The sequence below is a fragment of the Lissotriton helveticus genome, chromosome 1_1 (genome assembly GCF_964261635.1).
Source record: "Lissotriton helveticus chromosome 1_1, aLisHel1.1, whole genome shotgun sequence".
NCBI classification, from domain to species: Eukaryota; Metazoa; Chordata; class Amphibia; order Caudata; family Salamandridae; genus Lissotriton; species Lissotriton helveticus.
Genome location: NC_136057.1, coordinates 776685859 through 776712203, shown reverse-complemented (window position 1 = coordinate 776712203; position 26345 = coordinate 776685859). Strand labels below are relative to the sequence as shown.

The following is a 26345-nucleotide window of genomic DNA, read 5'->3' as shown; positions in this document are numbered from 1 at the left end:
TAATTGTTCTTTTACTTTTTATCAACCATTCTTTAGTAATATGCTGAACTTGCGATTGTTCCCCGCTTTAGGCTGTGCAGGGCTGGCGGACGGTCTTTTCAAGTCCGTGCTGCTCTGCTCTGGAACTCTTTGCCCCCGGCGATCCGCGCCCTTGGGGATCTGTTTTCTTTCCGCCGTGCGGTTAAAATGTTTCTGTTTCCCTAGTGCCCTCCTTTTGTTTTGTGCTGTCTAGTTGTGTTATGCTGCTACCTTGTCGGGCGCCAGGACGCTCCTTCGCTGGAGCATCTGTGCGCTTAATAAATTCGCATAACATAACATAACATAACACATTTTAAACGAGATTGGCCTTTTTCAGCGGTAAAGGCTGTGGGATACCTCTTCCTATGATGTCATGGGTCCTTCGTGTCCAAGCCATAATCTATGAATATACTGAAATTGTGTTACTGATTGGAAATGATGGAATTATAACTTATTTACTTTTGTTAACCTGGTATTATGTTAAAAATTCCATTTCTCCTTTGGAATTAGCGATGGCATGCATTCTTATGTTAATCCAGGGTGTTGTAACTCACATTAGTCCTTTTCTTGAAAAAAAGTGGCGGCAGAATTACAAAGAAAAATATTCTAAAATGTGTTCCAAGGAAGCTGGGTTTTGTGTGCTGTTGTATTTATGCTTCCCTACCAAGAATGGCATATGTGCACCTTTTCAAGTTACTGTAGAAAATACGGCTAGCAAAGTATAGAGACCTAAAGGTGCAAAGAACTAAATTTGGCATAATTTGTAGTGGAATGATGCGTTCTGTCATGGATCTATAACTCTGGTTTTAATGCCCTTTGTTCTTCGGAAAATATCAGCTTAAACTACAACTTTTTTTTCAAATTGATTTCAGACAGCACAATTTGCTCTCCCTCCAATCAGTGATTACTAACTACAGCCAAATGAAACAAAACACAAAGAATATATTCCCACTGTGAGAATCTGGGTGTTTAATTTGAGATGGCTAGGTAGCCTTATCGTGAAATATACTCGCAAAACCTTTATTGGCTGCCCATCCGGAAGCGGATTATGTTTAAAGCGTTGACCCTGGCTCACAAAGCGCTTTTTGGCTCAGGAGCAAGGTATTTACAGCGCAGGCTCGTCTTTTATCGCCCGGCTCGATCTCTGCGGTCGGAATCTCAGTTTTTGGCCGTGGTCCCTCGAGTGAGGAAGGCCCGTACCGGGGGTCGCTCCTTTAGTTTTAGGGCCCCTCAGTTGTGGAACACCTTGCCTTTGGCCTTGCGGCGCACACCTAATCTGCTCCTGTTCAGGAAGAGCCTTAAGACCTGGCTTTTTAACCTTTAGTAGGTCTTTCTTTCCCCTGTTTGTTTCTGGTTTTATGGTGTTATGTTTTTTTACACTGAGCTGCCGGGACACTCCTATCGAGTAGCCGTGCGCTATAGAAATAAAATTTAACATAACATAACATAACATTGGGTCCTCTCATGCTAATTTTTAAACCTTAATCTCAACCCTGGGTAACTGTGGCTTTGAGCAGCAAGGCTTGGACATAGGAGCTTCATGTAAAGCATTTAAGAGTACCAAACAACGAAATAAGAAAGTCACACAACATAAAAGAAACACAACACAGTTTATAAAAGTAGATTGTATTATAATGAATTTTTCGAGTTCTTAATGAGCAAATTCCACCCGAAGCTTCTGCTGATACAGATTTTTAAAGAATGTATCACTTTTCATTTTAACAGCATACAGGCACTGGTCAACAAAAACTTAGCAGACTTCTCTATAGTTTGAAACATGAGTTTGGTTACTCCGGCCCGGCTTGGTTGGGTAAATCCTACTGGATGAAGGTCTAGGGGACCAGTAAGGATACCATGGACAGTTAGCTGGCCACTAGAGCATTTTCTACACCAATCCCAGCCTTTACAGCAAGACCGCCATAGACTACAAGAGAGTGGTACTTATGCTGGGGATGCAGGATGAAAAGATGCTCAAAGATGCTCCGGTTGCAGTGTGGTAGACGGGGGTGATTTTGTGGTGCTTCCTCGGTCCACGGGTGAAGTGGGGTGACTTTGTCTACAGAGGTCGGGGTCCCATGAAGTCCTCTTTTCAGGGGTAGAAGGCAGCGGTAGGTGGCCTTTGGATCTCCGGATACAGTGGTAGGAGACACATCCTTTAGTGGGGGCTAGTGTCCTTCTTGGGCAACCAATCCAGGCTCTGATGGCACTCCAAGATGTGCCTAACTTGGGTGCAACTTTTGATCATTGAGGATTGGTCTCTTGGGGCACCCTGCAGCAGCTAGCAGTAAATCTTCTCAAGTGGCTCGCAACTTGCCGGTGTGGGCATCTTCACCTCTTTTGTCCCTAGAGCTGGTTACAGGAGATCAACAGACTGATCCTTCAACTTGTTGCAGGGATTCTGCTCAGGAACAGAACTATGTATTGGACCATAGATCATCAGCATGTAGGGACTGAGTCACCATACCCATCAGCATCTAGGGGCCGAATCCGACTAGCTCATAGTACCTCACTTGCTCTCTTAACCTTTCCAGATAGACAAGTGATCTGGCACCCCAGAACACTGTACTCCCGACCCTCTCTGGATTGCTGAAGCAGGTTACCCCTTTTAGCTCTCACACTTGAACTTGTCCACAATAAATAGAAAAGAGACACTAAGAAAGTTTATAATGTTTATTTAAACTATCCTGCTCTAATGTACAATAGTTGCACCACAACTAGCCAATAAATACATGTCATTTATGTCATTAGCATAGCTATTAGACCATATACAATAAAGAGTCCTGCCATATTATCTGACAGATTTGCCTTTTCCACCCTCACTACTAAGGCTAAATGATTATATAGTATAGTTCTCTAAGCATAGCAACAGACTCCATACCTTAGCATTCATACATAGCTACTCTACATCCCAGCTGATGCAGCTCTCTTGTCTCAGGACCTTTGCACTGTCTGCCAATCTCCACTCTCTGTGTGTTTAGAACGACATGTCCCGGATTATATGAAAAAACTTGTTTTTAGAAACAGCAGCTGGGTGTTTCTATTATCTCTAGGTGCTAGTGTCCGAAAAGCAGTGTTGTTTAACCTGCCTTGGCTGTGCAGACAAAATAGCAGGAAAAGGACAAAAATATGTGCTAAATATATGTGAAAAAACAACACAAAAACAAGCGCGTGCTTTGGTAACATGTGTAAAGCAGAAGCGGCCTACAATGTGCATAGTTAGGCTTACATAGGGAAAATGACAATATCCATATAGGAAGCCCATGACAGACTCACTTCTCTTGTCAGGGGCTGAGGATTAACATTTCCCCAAGCTAGGAGCCAAAAGCACAGTTCAAACTTCACTAGTCCAAAGTGCAGCAGGTGCAGTCCAACAGATGGTACAGCCTCTCTTTGTGCAGTTCCAAGGGCAGCAGGACAGTCCATCTTCAGTCCTTTTTCCAAATCCAGGGTGATTTAAGGGTCTAGGGTGCCAGGGGAGCCCCATTTCTGAGTGGACCAAATGGTCACTAGCCACTGGGAGCTCAGTTACCCACCCTAGAGGTGTTGCTACCTGGGGCTACAGGCACACAGAAAAAAAGTTTGGGGACAGGTTTTCCCTCTCAGGTCCTGTCTCCAGGTAGTCTGTGGGAACAAAGGGCAGCTCCTCAGGGGTGTTATCGCCTTTGCCCATCAAAGCTGGTTTTACCTTTGAAGCTCACCTTTTGGGCAAACACTCCCAGTGGCTTCCTGTGAAGGGGAGGTAACACCTCACCCTGTGGCAGGCTGTGTTTGATCCTAAGCCTGGGAATTTACACTACTCGCCAGGCTGGCAGAAACTGTCTGTGGGTTGTAGCCTGTGTGAGGCTACTGGACCACTGGGGCACAGTATGGGCACCTTTCTAAAAGCTGCCTTACTTTAATAGTGACAATAAATTCAACCTGGGCATCAGGTTGGGTTCAATGCAATGATTATTGTGTTACCTAACAGGACCCAGTTAGGTAGCCCCATTCATAAGGCAGCCAGGCTGGGGTGCCAACCGGTAACCCTGTGTTAGCCAATAGAGCTACTAACTTTTCCACAGCAAAACGACAATGTGTGGGGTTTTGCTGAAAGGAGATATCTTAGCATACATGTCCCACTTACTAATATATAGCTCCCTACCTTCAGACTCTCTAGGCCTTCCATAGAGTTGAGATCACATTGCATTTGTGTAATATGTGGCACCCTCTCTTGTTTATGCTTTTATAGACTATAATGATGTCCATCTATAATAACAATAATGTCTATATATGGCAAGTACACAACAACAGACATAAGTCGCGGGTCACTAATGGCATTGATGGCAGGGCAGGGAGGAGCAGTTTACGAATGTTTCTAAGTCTTAAAATAGAAACTATCCCTCCTAATAAATACAATTTATGAACTGAAATGTTTCAAGTTCTAAAATTATTTATCGTTTTCAATTTTGTAGAGTCTTTACTATATTTTTACAATACATCTGTTGCACGATTTGTATGTCACATACTTTGATGGATTGGCTCACGTTCTAACTCTTAGGTCCAAGTCAGGCCTTGGCTTGGCTCTCCCTAAGCCGCTTCCACTTATGAACACAGCAGCAGTCATCGAGATCTTCCATAAACAGGGTTTTTCGCTCCAATGTATTTTGGGTATTTTTGCAGAATTGTGTTTTATGTTATGCGTGTTGGTTAGTAACTGAGTAACAATATCATTCCAGGCATGTAAGCATCACTCTGAAACAGAAATAAGCTGCTGTTCGACGCCTTCTCTGAAAGCCCTAAGTCTGAAGACCCCGATTGCAGCGCAGGTGTTTTTCATTCTTGATGGATTCACCTCTGAGACCTTTGATTTCCTCTACGTGGATGATCCTGTTTTCGAGACTTTTGAAAAGCCATTGGTGATTTCTACAGGCAGCAAAAATGTGCTGGAAATTAAGGTAAGGCATGTGTTTGTCAGGTTCCTGGCTTCCAGAGGTCACTATGAGTGTTTATTTCCTTGTAGTAAACAGCAATTTGGAGACACCGGGGCGTGTCTTACATAGACGTTTCTGAGAATCTGTCAATACCTCCTACTTACTCCTAGAATTCAGGGGTAAGCAAGGCCTACTACCAAAGTAAGTCATTCTGACTCATAATAAGATCTCATATCATTTTAACTTCACACAGTCTGCCAGCCTGGGAGGAACTTTTGCGGCAGAAATATTCCTAGACTATATATTATAATGCTTTGCTTTGTTTAGTTGAATCATTGAATCTATAACTCTCCCGTGTAACTGCTGCTTTTGCTCAAATGTGCGATTTAAAGTAGGTTTTTTTGTCTTTTCTTCCTGCACATGAGCTGCACAAGATATGTTTACCATATGCAAATTGAGATGTTAAAATACTACTGAAAAGATGTTTAATTATTGTATTCCTTAGTGATTAACCTGATACTTAGACATGGGAAAATATATCTGTTCAGTAGATACAAGAAAAGCTAATGCAAGTTATTGATACTTATGAACACTCGACCGTCGACTCGACAGGAAGTAACAGGTGCATTTAAAAGTGAATAACATTTTCATAACATATATAATGCATACCCAAGCCTTAAAATCTCCACTTTCCTTTGTTTGGTACATCAATGGTAATATTAAACGCATTCAAGAAATATAGTGGCGGCTCCTCTTTGCAGTTTGTGCAATTGGGCCTTCTTGTTGAATCTTGGACTAGCGTTAACTCCAGAGCCTTGGTAGCACAGGAGCGACTGCTAGCACCAGCTATACGGAAGAGCCGGTCCACCATGAGTAATACCTGGGGCCAGACGATAGATAGGATACACTGTCCCTGTTTGCGCCATGGTGCACCTTTAACAGGGTGCGCCGGGTGCAACAGGGACAGTACACTCAGTTACATATAAGGCACTGCCCGCAGGGCGGACACGAACTCACAGCTGCCCTGGTGGCAGAGAATTAGTGAAAGGCAGGCCAGCTGTCTGAAGAAGCCACTCCGTCTTCCACAGTGCGGACTGCAACTGCCTAGCACTTTAAAGGGTGACAGAGATTCCCTGGCTGGCAGGTGCAGTGAGAGATGACAATGGGTGACAGCACTACCTACCCATCCCAATTTTGCCCTCTTCAATATATCCCACTCTACCCCAATCTACCTGATTCTACTCTAGTCTACCCCAATCCACTCCACTATGATCCACTCTACCCCACTCCACTACAATCTACTGCACTCTAATCTACCCCATTCCAATCGAGTACACTCCCCTCCAATCTGCCCTACTCCAATCTATCCCACTTCAGTCTCCCACACTCTACCCCCACTCCAACCTAACACAATCTATCCTACTCCAATCTACCCCACTCTAACCTAAATCAATCAACGCATTCCACTCTACCCCAATCTACCACACTCCAATCTACCCCATCTCACTCCAAGCCACACCCCTAACCTTTAGCCATGCCAAACAGCAGCCACACTGGTGAACAACATGGCTAAAACACCTTGCCAAAGCCAACAGCTCTCACATATACTTTTGGCTTTGCCAATGCTTGTTTTACAGGTTCGCCCTGTTTTGGCAACTTTCGTACTCTGTATTAACCACGTCACTTATCTCTTAAAACCTTTGCTTGTTTACTTTAGCTGCAAAGGCGCAATTGTGGTAGTTATTCAAGAATCATTTTGACATTTCAGATTGGTCAGAGCCCCTCAGTTCCTTTGGGGATATGGCCAGAAGTCATTAGTATGGAGGTGTGGTGGGTGTGACGCTGTGCATATTGCTATTAAAGGCGAGGAAAAAGATTCCCATTGATGCACTTCGTGGTGTGTTTTTAAAATAATTTGTAAAAACATATTTCTTACATCGATTTTAATAAAGCACTGTTTCAGTATTGACGTGCTGCATTAATAAAAACCGTGCACGTGCTCGGTGTCTGAAGTGGAAATATTGTTATGCTGAAATATTACAGAGCTTGGCTGTGTGCTTATGAATGTATTGCTGTATGCCACCAGACCAGCACTATAGTATTGTTTATTAGCCATTGGGAGCACAGCCATTGAAGGTGTTGGGCCACGACTGAGTGTGTGAAGGAATCGACAGATGCTGCCATCCTGCAGTCATTCCTGTGCCACTCAAATTGGCATTACCTGGTGTACTGAATACCTTCTGGGAAAAGGTGGTGGCATCACATGTATGTACAACACTGTTAAAGGAGTGAAAGCAGCATCCACAGGGCTGTGAAGCACTGTTTCTCAGTTTGGCCCATTAGTTAGTTAGTTATTCGTTGTATTTCTTGTTTATGCGGCTGTGTTCCGTGTGTGGTGCTAACTTTCCCATTCCTTGATTCGGATCCCCTCCCCGAGGGTTACATTCCTGTTGCCCATGCTCTGTGCAGTAATTAAGCAGGCCGCACATAAACGAGATGGCGTCCTGCTTGAGGGAACAATGCACTGCACTAACACTGAGGGCCCTTTATTATCTCTCCTAATGAGTTACAGAAGGGGAAGCAGCCATCGCCGTTTCGCTTTCAGTAAGAACTAATCTAGTGTGGCATTTCTTTGTCAACAAGTGACCGCGGATCCTGATTCGGGGATTGTGCGTGGTTCCTAAAATTAGAACAAGATGTTTGGTGCCCTGTCAAGGGTTCTTTGGGACTTCGTGAAGAGTGCAAACGTTGAACATGAAGCTGGAAAACACTTATGTGAACGCTCCTAAGTCAAAAGGCCAAACTTTCTCTGCATCATTTTTAGGCACCAGTTCCGGTGCCTTGCTAAAAACTGAACCTGTGATCTTCTTGATCAACTCTGACGCCCCTTGCCCTGTGCACTTGTAGACTTTTCGCCCCACCGCGAGCGATGTCTGCATTGATACCTGTTGTACACACTCGCTCAAGAATGTTGGGTTCTACAATGTTGTCTGTAAATGACTTTTCCAAGCATCAAACAACAAGGAAGTGCAAAAAGATAGGAGCTGGTAATGGGAGTTACTGGCACGTTCACAGGGCTCCTGTGATGCGCCTGAGTAGATGCATAATGGAGCATGGTAGCATGCTCCATTATGCATCTACTCAGACACCCACTAAGCTCCCATATGCCCAGGGCTTTAAGTGGGGGGGCTGTGGGGGACTGAGCCCCCCCCCAGTTTTTTTGAGGGGCCTCAAAAGGGGGCTCTAGGGGGCTCTATTTTCGGGCCTCAGAGGTAGGGTGAGCAGACGTCTTGGTTTTTTGGTTTTACTAGTGTGGGTAATATGTCTTGATAGTAAAATACTGCCAATTTCGTTTTTCACTATTGAAAGGCTATCTTGCCCATAGGATAACATGCGGAATGCTCTGTGACATGTTTACCTACAGTTGCTGTGATTGCTGAGGGAGGGACTGTCTGTTGTGTGCTGTGTCCCCCTAACTTGAAGAGAAGCTGTGCTGTGTACTTTGCCCCTCTTAAGCCTGCCTGTCTCCAAGGGCCTAAGAAGAGCTGGGAACTCAGGGATACAAAAGTTCTCCAGCACCCACCCTTCCAGCTGCTGTGTGGGTCTCTGTGCTATGCCTTCGTGAAGCTGCCCTCCTGTGAAATCTGTCTCGGTGTGCTCATCGGCACACAGCTGGGGCGTAAGGTCATGAGGCCTGCTCTGCCTCAAACGTGATCTTCCCCAGGATCGAGTCCCTCGCGCTCTGTGTGTGCGGATTAACGCACCGCTGAGGAACTTTGTAGCGTCTGCTTTGCCCCAGAGCGCTGTGTGCGCATTGACTTCACCGCCGCCCCTCGAGCTGTGTTGTGTGCCTGAGGCCGGGTTTGCCGCTCTGAGAAGGAGCCTTGAAAACACCCTGCCAGTATTCACCACCACCGGCCCGGGATCGTCATTTCCAAGCCGCGCTCGGATTAGTCACAGCAGTGAGGTTTTCCCCCAGCAACGAGGAGGTTCGTCAGGTGGAGTTACGTTGCGTCTGGAGAGGCGGGAGGCGTCCCCTAGCAACCTGGGTTACCTCTCGCTCGTCATCGAGGAAAGGAGCTGCCTGAACCTGAGGACGAGGCGCGTACCATAGGCAAAAGCGGCTTCACCAGAGATCAGCGCGGACCGCAGAGCCCCCTTCACATCCTAAGGTAACCGGTAACCGGAGTTTGCACAGGGGGGGAGATTATGATCACACACGCTACCGGCGGGCCTGCCTTCACTTTACAGGTCGCCCCGTTGCTACTTACGTGTCAGTGGTGTAATGAAGTTTGAGGGGGCCCCTCTGCAAAGTACCTGGAGGGGGCCCCCTCTGACCACATTCAGGAGCTTGGGGAGTCCTGCATCGTGGGGGCTGCGGGGGGCCTTTGTTACACCACTGGGGAGAGATTCATATTAAAGACTTCTGGACTTTAGCCCAATAGCTGCCTTCGCTTTCCATTTTATAATTTAGTTCACATTTGGTTGGCAGCCCTCGCAGTTGCTCATTGTCGCCCTCTCTATTTCTTGGGTCACTGTTAGCACCTCTCCTGCCATGCCCCTTTGTAGTGGGTCCTACAAGTGTGTTTGCAGCAGTGCTCCGGGTACTTCAGTCAGATTCCTGGCACCCCCCCGGGTAACTGTTGTACCACTCACTGCTGAAACCAGTATGGCTTGTTTCATAAGGAATCTATTCCTTGTTATATGCCCAGTAATATCTGTACAGCACCTGCCATCAGTCCTACAGCCTGTCAGCTTACCTTCCCTTGTAACACCAAGACAGGGGATGCTGTCTCTTGAAACAGAGCTGTGCAAAGGAGGTGGGCTCCAGTTTGCCATTGCTCTTCTGCTCCCATTTCCTGGTTCTCTAAAGACAGAGGGATTCTCTTTCTCACCTGATTTCTGGGCCTGTTGGCACTTTCCATCCTGTGCATTAGTGCAGAGATTGAGGGATGGCACGGGCTTTCAGTGGATTCATGAGTCCGAAATTTGACAGCAATTCATGTTAGAATTATTCCCATCAGCTTGTTGGTTGTTGTGGCTGACTCCGTAAATGCAGCGGCTACGCCCAGTTGTGGGTACCACGCTCAATTGTCATAGGAACCAAGCTATACCTCTCTGATGAGACCTAAGTACCTTCTGCTGACCCCATCTCTAGTTACACATTAGTTGCCCCAACTAATCCATTGTAGTGTAATAAGAAGGTGTTTTACAGTTGTGATATATGGGAAAATGCTACTTTGGGTGATTCTGTTACTGGAGGCGACTTCATGATTTTCTTAAGCACACAATGCTAGTTATCTTGATTTAGACCACACCCCTACTCGGATAGACCACACCCCTTTAAGAAATTTGCCACACCCATTTTAGAGCACCCCCAGTTCTTTTTTTCCACTTAAAGCCCTGCATATGCCCTTCTAGTTTCTCTTCCACCAGTCACTCAGACATTCTGTACCTTCTCATAAAGCACATTTATTCCAGTCTACAAAGATGGCAGTGTACAACAGCCAAAGGAATGGCAGCACAGTGCATCAGGTTCACCACCACCCCCCTTCACCTCCCCCGGTAAACAGTCATAATATCGATTCCAAAATATAGAATGGACATAATATCGAAGTAAAAATATAGAATGGACAAAATATCGAATGGACACAATATAGTGGTTAAAAATATCGAATTTAAGGTAAGTAATATCGATTTTCAAAATATAGAAGTCAAAATATCGAAGTATACAATATAGGCATTAAATATATCGATTTTTTAATAATATCAATTTTTTTTAAAGTGTTTTGTATGTTAGTATATGTGTGAAAAGTGTATATTAATTTTTGTAATGTATGTTTAATGTATTTTAAGTAATGATTTTTATGTTATTTAATTTTTGCGTAATTTAATTCCGTAGCGGGTTGTGGGTTTATAGGGCAATAGGGTGGGAAGTAATTTAATTATATAAAATTAAAAATTAATTTTTAGCAAGTATTATTAATTTTTAATTAAATTTTGCTTTCTAGTTCTGTAGCGGGTTGTGGGTTTATAGGGGAATAGGGTGGGAAGTAATTTAATTGTAATTAATTAAATATTTTTATTTATTTATTGGTATTCATTTTGAATTTATTGTTATTTTTTAATTGGTAATTCATTTTTATTAATTGCCAAGTAATTTGCATTAATTGATTAATTGTTAATTATGTTAATTTTCAGAATTTATTTTCTGTAGCGGGTTGTGGGTTTATTGGGGAATGGGGTGGGAAGTAATTTAATTGTAATTAAGTAAATCATTTTTTTCATTTAGTGGTATTGATTTTAAATGTATTGTTAATTAATTTTTAATTGGTAATTAATTTCTATTAATTGGCAATTCATTTTTAATAATTGGTAATTATTTTGTATTAATTAAATATTTGATAATTATGATAATTGTATTAATGTATTTTCTGTAGTGGGATGTGGATTTATAGGGGAATAGGGTGGGAAGTAATGTAATTGTAATTAATTACATATTAAAAATACTTTTTGTGTATTGATAATTAATTTACTGTTAATTTTTAATTGGTATTACGTTTTATTATTAATTAGTTTTTGTTATTGAAAATTAATTATTTGGTAAATAATTATGAATAGGTTATTAATTTTTAATAACTAATATGTAGTTGTATTTCTAATTAAATATTACATAATATTAAATTGGTTATTAATTTCAATTAATGTTTTATTGGTATTGATATTTAATTTATTTTTAATAATATATTAAATCATTACTTTCCCTACTGTTAAACTCACTGGAGTGGGAATAGTAATTTTCACCCTCCCGCTATCCAACGCTTTCCCTACTGTTGCACTCTCTGGAGTGGGAATAGTATTTTTTACCCCTACGCTATCCAACGCTTTCCCTACTGTTGCACTCTCTGGAGTGGGAATAGTAATTTTTACCCCTACGCTATCCAAAGCTTTCCCTACTGTTGCACTATCTGGAGTGGGAATAGTAATTTTCACACTTCCGCTGTCCAACGCTTTCCCTACTGTTGCACTCTCTGGAGTGGGAATAGTATTTTTTACCCCTACGCTATCCAACGCTTTCCCTACTGTTGCACTCTCTGGAGTGGGAATAGTAATTTTTACCCCTACGCTATCCAATGCTTTCCCTACTGTTGTACTCTCTGGAGTGGAAATAGTAATTTTTACCCTTCCAATATCCAACGCTTTCCCTACTGTTGCACTCTCTGGAGTGGAAATAGTAATTTTTACCCCTACGCTATCCAACGCTTTCCCTACTGTTGCACGCTCTGGAGTTGGAATAGTAATTTTTACCCTACTGCTATCCAACGCTTTCCCTACTGTTGCACTCTCTGGAGTGGGAATAGTAATTTTTACCCTTATGCTATCCAACGCTTTCCCTACTGTTGCACTCACTGGAGTGGGAATAGTATTTTTTACCCCTATGCTATCCAACACTTTCCCTACTGTTGCACTCTCTGGAGTGGGAACAGTTATTTTTACCCCTACGCTATCCAATGCTTTCCCTACTGTTGCACTCTCTGGAGTGGGAATAGTATTTTTTACCCCTACGCTATCCAACGCTTTCCCTACTGTTGCACTCACTGGAGTGGGAATAGTATTTTTTACCCTCCGGCTATCCAACGCTTTCCCTACTGTTGCACTCTCTGGAGTGGGAATAGTAATTTTTACCCTTACGCTATCCAATGCTTTCCCTACTGTTGCACTCACTGGAGTGGGAATAGTATTTTTTACCCCTACGCTATCCAACGCTTTCCCTACTGTTGCACTCTCTGGAGTGGGAATAGTCATTTTTACCCCTACGCTATCCAAAGCTTTCCCTACTGTTGCACTCTCTGGAGTGGGAATAGTATTTTTTACCCCTACGCTATCCTACGCTTTCCCTACTGTTGCACTCACTGGAGTGGGAATAGTATTTTTTACCCCTACGCTATCCAACGCTTTCCCTACTGTTGCACTCACTGGAGTGGTAATATTAAATGTTACCCTCCTGCTATCCTGCGGGAAAATATTGTACATTTTTTATTAATAACTTAAATTAATTATATCTTAATTTTAAGGTTATTTGAGTATTTTTAAGTATGTTTTAGTTAATTATATTTATTATTTCATTAATTTTAAATTACTTTTAAGACATTTAAAAAAATTCGATATTTTGACTGACTATATTTTTTACAGACTATATTTTGGATTCGATATTTTTGTACTTACCTGTTTGTAGATAGGAATTCGATATTTTGGCATTCTATATTTTGGTGACTATATTTTGGTAAGTCTATATTTTGTCATTCTATATTATGTCAGTGATCCACCTCCCCCATCGGCCATAACCTAATTTCGTATCATCCTCTTGTGCACTCAATAAATTCTTAATTTTAATAAATTACACTCAATATAGTAATCAAATGCAATGTATTAAACTGAAGTACGTGTAAATTGATTAAAGTAATAGGTGTAAGAATAACTTTTTTATTTTACGTAGCCTCTACATGCCTTTACATATCATCGGTGCTGTGACTTACAAGCTATCTGTCTCGATATCTGGGCTCATCTGTGCTTAATTTGCAAAAAACATAAGGACCAGGGTCAGGAGGCCACTTCATCTTGCACCACCCGTTGCCCCTGCCAGTGCCTCCAATAACAGAACCAAAACAACTACCAAACACCACACCTTACAAGTGTAGCAGTTCAGACTATTCGAGGCCCCAAAGCTCTAGGAACGGCCTGGCTGGCAAGGATTAGTCCATTTTAATGTATACTGAATTAATAAACAACTATTGTTGTTTTCATTTCTAATTCAGACACATAGTTCCACAATGTGCCAGATGGTCATAAGTAACAGTGTTGACAATTAACTGACAGTGTCAGCACAGGAAACTACCAGCTCAAATTAAGCACTTAAGACCAACCAGATCCCTGGCTCGTTTTTCTGTAGGAATTTAGTGGTTGACCAGCAAAGAATGAACTAGTGGACTGCTACAAAATTCTTAAACAGAGTTTCAGGCTGTTAGACCTGACCTCTTGTTTTACTGACTTCATTTTTGCTGGCTTTAGGATCCTGGGCACTTTACCACTGCTAGCCAGTGATAAAGTGCATATGCTCTGTACTCTCAACATGGTAACGTTGGTGTATCCACAATTGGCATATTTAATTTACTTGCAAGCCCCTAGTACAGTTCACTATATGTGACCAGGGCCTGTAAATAGAATGCTACTGGTGGGGCTGCAGCACTGTTTGTGCCACCCACTCAGTAGACCTTTAAACATTGCTCAGGCCTGTCATTGCAGAGCCTGTGTTGGCAGTTTTAAACTGCCATTCTACCTGGCAAGTTAAATTGCTTGCCAGGCCCAAACCTCCCCTTTTATTACATATAAGTCACCCCAAAGTAGGCCCTAGGCAGCCCCAAGGGCAGGGCGCAGTTTATTTAAAAGGTAGGACATGTACTTTTGACTTTTACATGTCTTGGTAGTGAAACATTTCTAAATTCGATTTTCACTACTGAAAGGCCTATCTCTCCCATAGGTTAACATGGGGTTTGCCTTTAAACATCTTTTAAGTGTAATTGGCAATTGGGATCAGTTAGAATATTGGAGTTTAGTGTCTCTGGACTACCAGTTTAAAAACAGATTGTTTAGTTAAGTTGGTTTTTAAATTGCAGGTCTGAAAATGCCACTTTTAGAAAGTTGGCAGGTTCTTACTTTAGCCATTCAGTCCCTTTGCCTGTCTCTGAATATACATCTGGGTTAGGGTGACAGCTGGGCTTTGTGCATTACATCTGAACATTCTCACAAAGAGAGCTGAGGTCTGACATTTGCATTCTGATGGCCCATCACCAGGCTGATGTGCCTTCCTGAGATAGGTTGGGAGGGAGGAGCTGAGACATGTACCTGAATAGGGCTCTGCCTGTCCCCACACAAAAAGCTGCAACCCCCCCTGTAGTGTGTCTGAAGCCAAGACAGGAAAGGCAGGGAACTTGTGATCTTTAAAGGCCTCTTTGATGCCCCCCCACTTCAAATACACATTTGGGTATACAAACTGGTTCCCCCAAATCAGATTTTTGCTGGAACTAAGGACATTCTGCTTGGAAGAAGAGCTCCTGTGCTGTAGGAGCGACTGCCACTTTTCTACCTGCATTGCCATGTTGGCCTGCTGCCTGCTAATTGCAGTACTACAGGAGGGGCTGCCACTTTGCAACTTGCTCTACTGTGTTGGCCTGCGGCTTCTTGCCGATGAGTGAGAGGGACTGGACCTGCTCTCAACATCCTTGAATGCAATATTCTCCAAGTGCTTGCTGGCTAGCCTCCTAATTTCTGATGTCTCAGGGACACAAAAGACTTCTTGCAACTCTGTTGGCTTTTTTTGTAACTCTGGCATCTGTGAATCTTACCCTTGCCTGGGACACCACCTCAAGTCCTGGGCCTCAGAAGTGGGTTCTGTAGCTGCTTTTCTGTCAAAATCAGCAAATCGACCCGACTGCGTGAGAAAAATAAACGCATCGCTCCCCGATGCTGAAGCAGTGCAGAATGGATGACGATGCAGGACCCGACTGCAATGCCCGGCAACAGACCAGCGCCAACTCTTCAACACTGTATTTGAGGCTCATCTAAGATGCAGTGACCTGACTACGGGGAAAATTCCAACCCATCATGTTCTCAACATCAACGCGTTGCTCCATACAAGGTACTTTCTTAGCGGGCCCTGTGAGGGTTCTGTATCCGGCCTGTCCTCCACTGTGGTTGGCCTGAACTTTGGATTTGTACCGGTCCATCGCAACCTCAAGTAACCTATGACCGCTAATGGCTTCTAAGAACTGTTTTCACATTTAGGACCCTATTACGACTTTAGAGGTGCAGCACCAGGTCTGCCACACCACCGCACCGCCAAAGTTGTGGTCAGACCGCCCACCAGATTAGGAGTTTACTCCTGTCTGGAGGGCTGGTTTTTGGCGTTCCCACTGAGGTGCCTCAAAAAATGGGTACTGCAATGGGAACGCCAAAAACAGTCCATAATTATAGAAAAACTAAAAAGTCCCAGAATAAAAGGGCTGTTAGCAAAGTATCCAGAAGTGTTGAAGGGCCCTCACATGTCACTGGGCTTCCTAGCAGCTATAGGTTTAGTGCTCTTTCTAAATGATAAAATAATAAAGAGTTCAGGTTGCTTCTGTCTGGTTTTTTTCCAGGAAGCAATCAAACTGGGGCAAAGAGAGTGAAGGGCATTGTATTTCAAACATAAATGTTTGCACCCGAGTGTTCTAAGCCAAATGTTCCCACTCATATAAAACAATGGGCATGATAAAAAGCTGTAATGCCCTTCACAGTGAGAAGCCCTGTTGGGTTTGAAGAAGCTTAACAAAGGAAGAAACACAACTAAGGCACCAGTGAATGGGTCTAAGGGTAAAGCAAGGCTCCTACACACCCACTGTGATAAAATCAGCTGAGGCTGAGGTAGAGAGCTGTGGAAGCGACACCACTGTTGAGGTGTTTGCAGTGATGTGTGCTGCAGCACAGGTTACTTATGTAGAGACGCAAGTGCTGCTAGTGAAAACACTATATTTTTATTTATTCTCCCCCTGTTCAACGGATGATGCTCAAAGTAACACTCGCACTTCCTACCATTTGATCTTTTGAGAGCCTAACCACACACTTCCTCTCAACATTCTCTTCTGGGGTGAAGTTTCACCATCAGCATCTAAATATGAAAAGTCCAACCTGAATGATTGTTGGCCTGTCAAGTGCACAACGTATTCCTCTCATCTATAGTTCTACTGAAAATAACAGTAACCTTCCGTGCTAAGCATCAGTATTACATCCAACCTTCAAAATACTAGGTATCTGTCATTGACTATCAATGACCTTGGCCCAAAATATCTTTAAAATCTCCTGGTATAACACTCTTGCAATCTGCGCTCCTCTTCAGTGTACCTCCTGTCTGTACCCAAAGTTTACAGAGCCCTCTGTGGTGGTCAAGCTTACTCTTGTCTCAAGACCAAATTATAAATACTCCTCCTTAGTCTTCACAGCCAGTCTAACCTTCTCTGCTTCGGCAAATCCCTAAAAACACGACTATTCTCGAGATAATCTTGGACCTTCTCTTGTCTCAGCTTGTCGATCCTACACCTTTATGAAGTATTAGCACCTGGACACTTTTTAAGGTAATCAATGAGCTCTATATATATACTATTCATTCATTCATTAACATTCGTTTTCGAAACGCGCAATCTTGATTCCATTTATGACGACCTCTTCTGCGTTACTCACACATCCAAATGCATACCGTCATGTACAACTTCTCTGTTCACACCAGTGCCTTATAATGTGGCGTGGTAAGTTTCAGGGTCATTGAATCACTCTACACATCTTAAATAATAAAATTGTTATCAATTTGAACCCCTTGCCTTTCACTACTGCACATTTTACTTAGAAGGCTCTCTAGCCCCTATGTAAACAATTCAGCATGTTGGTGCTCAAATCCTTGGCATTCCCCCCTGGACTAGCCTCCTAATTGGCAACCTCTAGTTCATCTTTAAAGCACTTCTCCGACTGCTCTCTTTTAAATTCTTTGGAAACTTGCCTCCTTTAGTAAAATCTCTTGAAGTACCCCGCCACCTGCAACACTACAAACTCCACTGGTTGCATCTCTATTAAAGATAATAATGCAGAAAAGAAAGGATCTCAAAAACATCTTAGCCTCTTTCTGGGTGACACGTTATCTTAAAATTATTAATGTGCTATTCAAGATCAAAATAGAGAAGAGTGCACTTTAAAGCTCTACTTATATTTAAACAAAAAAAAATGTGGGTGAGTTATACACGTCAAGTATTTAGGCGTACTTTTTGTATATATATTCTTTTGACATGATTTTTACTATGATCCATAGGGTTATGTCCTGTTACTGGTCTGTTTTGAACTATGTCCTGATGATGGTCTCGAGGATCTGCTGCCCGTAAGAGACCGAAACATCTATGATCTTACCTCTCTAACACCATTTGGCTTATTGTTACATCAATTAGTCCAGCTGCAAATTGGAAATATGTATGAATAATTACACTGGACTCCTGTTTCTTTGAACAGTCTTGGTTAGGAGGGTTTATCGCTTTCTTGTGATCCTTAAAGAATTATTGGATAAATCGTGTCATTGGATCATGTTGACTGCGACAGTCTTTTTATATTGATGCTTTCATACATACATTGTTTGTTCTTGACACTTTAAGCACTGTATATATTGTAATTATGAATACATGACAATATATTGTGTGTATGTTATCAGTACTCCTGTTGTTTGAATCCTTGTGAGAAATATTATTTAAATACAAAGAAAATCACAATTTTTGGTATTAGATACATTATTTGGATCATGGACCAATAAGACTCAGAAACGTGACTGAAATAATCCCTCCAGAAATGTTTTTGGTTGTATACTTATTTCCCGCCTCTGTGGAGTGGCAGGAGCTATAACAAGGTAAGGAGATGGACATCAAGGAGGTCCAGGAGAGTATTCATTCATCATCATTGAATTCAATCTTCTTGGGGTTGGCACTTCTTTCACAACTTTTTACATGCTGGTGCCTGTGAGAAGGCTGCTACCGCAGTGCGTGTTTGCCTTTCGCAGGGAATTCTCCATCTACAGCTCTTCGGATAATGACAGCTTGAGCTGTCAACCAGGTATGCAGTGCATCGCTTTTCCCTAAGAAACTCTAGACTGTAAGTTACACTACCACTTGCAGGTAGCGCATAGAAGTAGACTTTTGGGTGCTAGGCTTTTACATGACATTTTAATCATGTTAGAAATTTTCATTTTATTATCGTTATTTACAATGTCCCTTCTTGTTGTTTTCATGATATCCTGTGTGGTTATTTCAGATGTACTAAGAAACAGGTTTGCCCAGTTATAATAAATACTTTCTAGTTATACGAGTCTATTCTTCTTAGTGCAGGGTGTGTGATTTTGTGAAGAATGGAATAGATTTACTGTTACCAAGTTGCCCCTGATCCCTTCATTGGAATTGTTAGTAACCCAAAAGCAGTGACTTCACTTCCGCCATGTATTGGGTGGGGTTTGTTAGGGCTACAATAACCTGTCTTTCACGTTCAGCGCTGGTGCTTTGAACCTTGTAGAACTACTCCATAGTCTTAGTTTACACAACATAGACTTACAAAACTGAGCTTATTCTGATGAAAACGTCCTTCTTTCCCATTCACTGTCCCTGAGATGACATGGAGTGGCAGCACGACATAAAAAAATAATTTTACAGAAGCGATTTCATATGCAAATCAAAGTATTGGAAATGTTCTACTACCACTTACTGATCAACCACAGACGAGAGGAAATTGGATAAAATGTGATCACCCTTTTGATTTTTGCCTCAGAGTAAGTAATTTGTGTGTATGCCAAGTACAGTAGGTCGTTCCTTTATTGGTCTGCTCTCCAAATTTGTTCCTTTCATTTCTGGGACATTTCAGTTTCCTTTGATGGGACATTTACGTTTAAAGAAGGTAGATTTTACAATGATGAAGAAGGGAGGAAGGGTATGGGAAATATTGTACATACATTTTTCTCTATTATACCAATCAAACTGATGTCACATATAATAATAACAATTGTCAATTCTACGTATAACTTGAGAGAACATCCTCAAAAAAATGGCTGTAGCACGTGGCATGATGGTTCAGTGAATTAATCACTAACTGCAGACGTGATGTGACCCACAGGTAACACTCCTGTATCCTGACTAGGTAAATTCAGAACTCCTATCCTTTAAATGTCAATTGAATACCATTAAATTGGATAATAGTAACACCTGCGTTTAACAATAGAATAGCATGCAACTTCCACTAGCATGACATTGTAACTCTCTAAGCTGTGTAGAGCATCACAGGTGTACTTATATGTCTGCTAGAAGAGTCTATGGTTACTATAAGCCCAATGTGGTTATGACACATGCCCAGGTCAAATTGCAGCAAAATACTTTCCACAGGTTTGCAAGCCAATGTGTATACCATATGTGAGAAGGGCTCTAGCACCCTAATGCAGCATTTATGTTAGCATACCTAGTTGCTGGGATCATCCCATGGTGGGTGTGTTACCCCTTCATTATATCAGAGGACAGGACAGTGTGGTCATAATAGTTACAATGAGATCAGACTCATTCAGGATTCTGAAGCTTGAAGGGCCATGTTTTATTGTGGTTGGAGGTTTCTTATCCTTATGGGAATTACGTTTCTAATGTGTTGGCTTGCACTGAACAGAAGCCTCCTCAAGGCCGAACTTTTCTGAAGTGTGTTACCTTAATTTGTAAGTGTATCAAATGGTACATCTATGGAGTCGGTTCTTGAGTTTGTTTGAGGAACCTCAGCTATCCTGTTGTACTCAGTGTTTTGCTCTTATGGTCTTAAAGTGATACGGCAAGAGACTGGACGCCTGTGCTTGGGTAAGTGGACTCTGCTAGTATGATCCAAGGTTTCAAATGTGGGAGAAACTTGGATGCAGAGTTTCAGACTGTTGGCAATTTATTTAAGATGAATATTTGCACAGGAGCAAAACCTAGAATCCGCTAAAACCTCCATCCAGTTCTAGGTCAATAGTTAGCATTGAAGGCAGGAGATCTGTTTGTCATTGTTTTATGCCACAAAGTTTTGCTCCATTAAGACTCTCATTCAAGGATGCGTTGCTGATGAGCTTTCATTTTAAGGCACTCCCAAGCAACAGGATATGAAAGAGTTTTATGGATTGATAGGACATTTATGCGTAATATTAATCTATCTTAGAACTGGTATTTATCCATATTTTGAAAATGTCAAGACTTCTTAAACGTTATTCTCTTGCAATTGTAATGATCTCATGCCTGTCAAAGAGCATCTTGAAAAAGAGGACAAGAAAAAATATGGTGCCTCTATTTTGACCTCTGAAGGGAGCATTGATGAAACTACTAAAGTGCATGTAGTGCTTAATAACGGTCCATATGAACAGGAGTCGGCTACATTACATGTCCGCATGCAGCCAAGATGGACTGTTTCCGGATTAATTCAACTTTTTTTTAAGCAGCAAAAACATATGCACTGATATCCTGAGCTTCTGCTTCTAGCACGGACACAACCAATGAATGGCATTGCTAACTAACTTGTAGTCGCTGTGTGTCTACTTCATAGACTAGAGTGTTGTGAAATTTTCGATACTCAAGCAGCCTCACATAGAAACTCATTTTGGTATTCCAGTAGTTTATGGAGTTGCCTGCTTTTCCCGTGTTAACTCCCTGGTATTGCTTTTCCAGCAATTTGGCAATATTTCCACGTGAAGGCTGCCTGGTGCTGAAAATGGGTGTGCCATTTTATCATGAGTTAACTTTCAAACAGTTTATCTTGTGACTATCAATATAGATAGATGTTGGCGATCTTTTATTCTTGAAAGATCTCAAAAGTCCTGATTTTAATGTGAATCCCCCATGCAGAACTTTGCGAACTACATTTAGTAGTCTTAGTACTGGTTAGAATGGCAGAAAGTTTTCGATAGAAAAACTTTGCAACTTTGTACAGCGCTGTCTGAGTTGTGAGCAACCTGCATCCCGCAGCCTTTCTTACTGCAAAGGTCAGTTAATTAGATTCCCTTTAGTTTGTCAGTAGCAGCTTTCCATTAACTTAATGTTTAGTCTTCAAAATAAAGGAAACATGACATTCTAAAGCCAACAGCATTGGTGAATGACAGAGGAGAAGAACAACTGGGGTTATGAAGGAGTATGAATGGAAAAGTAGGCAATGCGCTTGTGCACAGCAGGGGTTGTGGCGACAATGCTGGACTCAGCCTTTATAGCTCTTTGCTTTCATACCTGCAGGTCAGACGGTATACATCAGCCATGCTCTGGTGAAGCACAAGCTGGCTTCAACACATTGCCACCTTTCATAACCTTCCTAATGTCCTGTCCTGCAGTAAGGGCAGTAGGAGAGGGAACTGTCAGTGTGTGTTTGTGTGTGCTTACGTGTGTGTGTCTGACAATAAGAGATTAGTGTTGAAATAGAAGAGATAGGGTAAGAAGAGTTGTGGGACAGTGAGGTAGAGTTAGGTTGAAGGGGACGCAGGTACATGTCTGTGTCTTGGCTTAGAAAAAAAATCCTTTCGATGGAAACCTCTCACACAGCCTTTAAATGAATCTTGTCAAGTTATTGTCACGTATATTAAGTCATTCATGTTTAGAGGATAAACTGTTCACTGCTGGTTAGCTTTTGAAGAAGAAGATTCTATATAGATTGCTGGTTTAAAAGAGAATACTGAACGCAGTGGTTATGTTAGGATTTTTATTTATTTATTTTGTCCTCTTGCTGTTGTCTAAAATGGTTCCTCATCTCTCTGTTTTCGAGCACTGCATGTGAAGAGTTATGTATGTTTCTCAGTGGGTACAGAGTCAGGGCTCATTGCCCCCAAAACATAGTATTACAACTTTGTTCTCATTTTGTTGGTGAAAACTTTACCTGCTCCTTACACAGTGCTGAACTTTTTCAGTTGGCTGCATGTGGTGGACACCTGGACTCATTTTTAGGACCAGGACTCATTGTTCATCATCAGACTTTGACCCAGAGCAAGAAAGAGAAAGTCAGAAAAAGAGAGATTTAAGGCAGAAGCGAAGGATAGTTAAACAATGAAAAATCCAGAAAGTAGAGATGAAAAAAAACCTGTAGGATGAAGAAACAGGAAGTGTACATTTGTAGAAGACAGAGGCATGAGGTAGAATCAAAGCTTTTATTCGTAATAAAAACATTATATAACTTTGGTAATTATCTCAAGAATATTGTGAAGATTTAAAGTACAATAAAAGGAAAGATGAGTTGCCCTCCGTTGATGCAGGCTTGTAGATGGGCCCATGGGAAGGAACAGAAGTGATCAGAAGAACTGGTACCCAATGACGAGTCCCACCAGTTGTATCTGCACATTTTGAAGCTTCTGCAAAGATGTGTGTGCGCTATATTTTTAACTGACAATTTATAGTGAGCCTCGACACCCATCCCCACAATACACTTAGTGTGATTAGCCGGTATATGTGCTTTCTTTCAATAGCTCAAAACACCTGAAACAGTGATGCGGTCCTCCATATGAGAATGGATTACTCCGATTGATGAGAACTGAGTTGATATGAAGTAATTTCAAGCCTACAGGCACTGTAGTTTTCTGCTTACAAAAACTAATTTCCTTTCAGGTAGTTCCAGGTCACGTGTGGTAGAGTTCACACTTTATTAAATGTGCAATAGAAAGGGGATTAATAGTGCTGCTCAATGATTTCTCATTCATTCATCACGTAAGTTCAAATATATGAAATGTACCTTCTGATAACTCCACAAATCTCGGATTTGTATGATGAAAAAACTTGCGTGTGGCATTTAAAGTTCCTCCACCCATGCGTGTGCATCGTACGTCAAATCGCACTTCAAGAGGGCATGACATTTTTTATTTCCTTTGAAAACTGCAAGGGACATACAGCCAGATTCATCATTCTCCCGTTTTGCGAGCCCCTAATAGCGATTCATAAGGAATCGCTATTAAGGACTTGCAAAACAGGATTCATGTAGGAATTGCAAAAATATTGCGATTCCTACATGTTCCTTATTTGCGATTAGCAAATTGCTAATCGCAAATAAGGAATAACTCCCCATGTATTCCTATGGGCCTACAGGCCCATAGGAATGAATGGGGAGTTATTCCTTATTTGCGATTAGCAATTAGCCAATCGCAAATAAGGATGCGATTTCAAGGGTGCAGGGGTGTCCAAAGGACACCCTGTAGCACCCCTGAAATGTGAATTTACACTGATGTTGTGCACACACATGTCCAAAGGACATGTGTGTGTGTAACATGCAACTTAGAAAAATGCATTTAAATGCATTTTTCTAAGTTTTTGCTATTTACCACGAGGTCTGACCTCTCGGTAAATAGCGGCCCAAAATTGCAATTTCGCAATTTTAAAATGATTCATGAATTGCATTTAAGGAATCTCAAATAGAGATTCCTTAAAAGCAATTCTTCGCAAATGTGCGAATTCTTTAATAGCGAATTTTGCATTTGGGATGATGAATCCCAAATGCAAAAATTGCACTCACAAAGGGCCAGATTCTCAGAATCTGGCCCTTTGCGAGCGCAATTAGGCTTGATGAATCAGGCTGTAAGAGAAGTTGTTCCTTTTCTTTGAAAGGCTTTATGGCAAAAGAGAAAATGATTGATAGTGGGTCCCAAAATGGCAAGAATTTATATATCATAACTTTAATATAAATGCTTTAGGAAATATTCTCCAACCCACCTTTAATCTCTGGAGCACATGCACTTTAACAGGGAATTCTACATAACCAGCGTGTGTATTTCGGTCGTTACATGAGCTGTCTATAAAGTCTGTTGAATGGTAAGACATGGACCGCTGTCTCTCCTCAAAAAGAGATATGAAAGTGTCCCGAGCCTTCCTGCATTCTACAGAATTCGGCGTACCCAAGAGCATGGACTGATCAAAGTAGTGAATTACTTCATTTGAACCAAGAACCAAAGAGCGGGTTCAATATCTGTTTTGTCACCCCGGCCCCCTTTTCTAACTTGTAGTTCGAATAATGCAGTGATCAAGGAGGCATATTTAATTGAACACAGCTCTGTGTCAGTTGCATCATTGATTGATTGATTTGTAGATTTATAAAGCGCGCGATTGCCCATGGGCGCCTTGGCGCTGGGTAGATGCAGGAGACAAGATAGTGCCAAGATTTTAAATTCTAGCCGATGGTGAACAGCCAGGTTTTTATTTCTTTTCTAAAGGAAAAGAACGAGGGGCTGTTTTTGATTGCCATTGGGAGCAGGTTCCATGCCTTAGCTGCATGCAGCAGAAAGCTCCTCCCCCCACTGGACCTGTTTAAATCTAGGCACCTGGACCAGTTTTAGATGACTGGATCTCAAGGTCCTTGACGGCTCATACCATTTCAGGTGGGTTTTCAAGTACTGCGAACCCATCCCGTGGATGGCTTTATAGGCCAAGCACGAGGATTTAAATTTTATTCTCTTTCCTATTGGGAGCCAGTGGAGGGATCTCAATCTGTGTGCTATTGGCTCGTACCTGAATGTCCAGTACAAGCCTGGCTGCTGCGTTTTGCAGGCGCTGCAGTTTTTCCAGATGCTGGACCTGGACCCCAGCATATAAAGCATTTCCATAGTCCACCCTCGACAAGGCCAGCGTAGTTACCACTGTTTTGCGGGACTCATGGGGAATGAACGGCAGGAGTTTCCTGATCATTTTCAAGATGTACCAGACGGATGAAGCTAGTTTGTTAGTTTGTGCTTCATATGACAGTTTATTGTTCAGGAGTATTCCCAGGTTTTTTACCTCATTAACTGTGGATGGGCGATTGCCAAGGCTATCAGGCCACCAGTCCTGGGACCAGATTTGGCTGTCTGTCCCCAACAGCATGACTTCGCTTTTATCCCTATTTAATTTTAGACAATTGCCCTGCATCCATAGGTTAATCTGTTCCATGCAGTTTTTAAACCTGTCTGCTGTCTCTTTGACATTGTTTGCAATTGACACCACGATTTGGGTGTCATCAGCATAGGAGACAGGAAGGAAACTGCAGTCTCTTATTATTGCCGCCAGGGGTGCCACGTACAAATTTAACAGAGTGGGACTAAGTGAGGACCCTTGGGGTACACCACATGGAGAGTTGAAGGATTTAGATTTCACCTCTCCCACCGCTACCGTGAATGTCCTTTTGAGCAAGTAAGAGGCCAGCAGAGTTTGAGCTGACTGGTGTACACCAGCTTCTGTAAGACGGATAAGGAGAGTCTCATGAGTTACCGTATCAAAGGCCACCAAGAGATCCAGTAAAATCAAGGCGGCCTTTCCTCCTTCAAAAGGCTGCACCTCACTCCCGTGAGTATGTCCCCCTGAGCACTATCCTGATGATATGACCAAAAATTCACGTGTAGTCATTTTCAATGTTATGTCCCACAATATTTTTGCAGTCACAGTATTTTATCTACAATATTATGTTCAAAGAACTGATTCTTCCATATGACAGCATTTGCCTGAGCAAGTCTCTTCTCCCCAGCATGTGTGGCTAGCTTACATAGGCAACTGGTTATCCTGCATGTTGAGGGTTGTCTCCACTTGTGGATTGTAAAGCATTTTGTTAGGTTGTTTGGCTCAGGATACTGCGCTCCAGAAACGAGTCTTCAGACAGGATCCTGCTCTTCTGTGCTGGCCACAAATGCTGACATCTGGAAGAATCAGTTCTTTGAACATAATATTGGAAGACAAAATACTGTGACTGCAAAAATATTGTGGGACATAACATTGAACATTTTCCCTGAAGAAGGGTCACTAAACCCGAAATGCATTTGAATTAAAAAATGGGATACAATCAGAAAATGAAGAAATGATAAATGATAGATGC

General features: G+C 42.1%; 1 protein-coding gene across 1 annotated transcript in view; it reads left to right on the top strand.

Annotated features, from left to right (window-relative positions):
- The window catches only part of MET (MET proto-oncogene, receptor tyrosine kinase), a 422785-nt gene that overhangs the window by 308545 nt on the left and 87895 nt on the right, over positions 1–26345 (top strand). The window contains exon 11 of the mRNA XM_078674354.1: positions 4734–4952. Coding sequence (XP_078530480.1) covers positions 4734–4952 — 219 coding nt within the window. The remainder of the gene's footprint in view (positions 1–4733; positions 4953–26345) is intronic.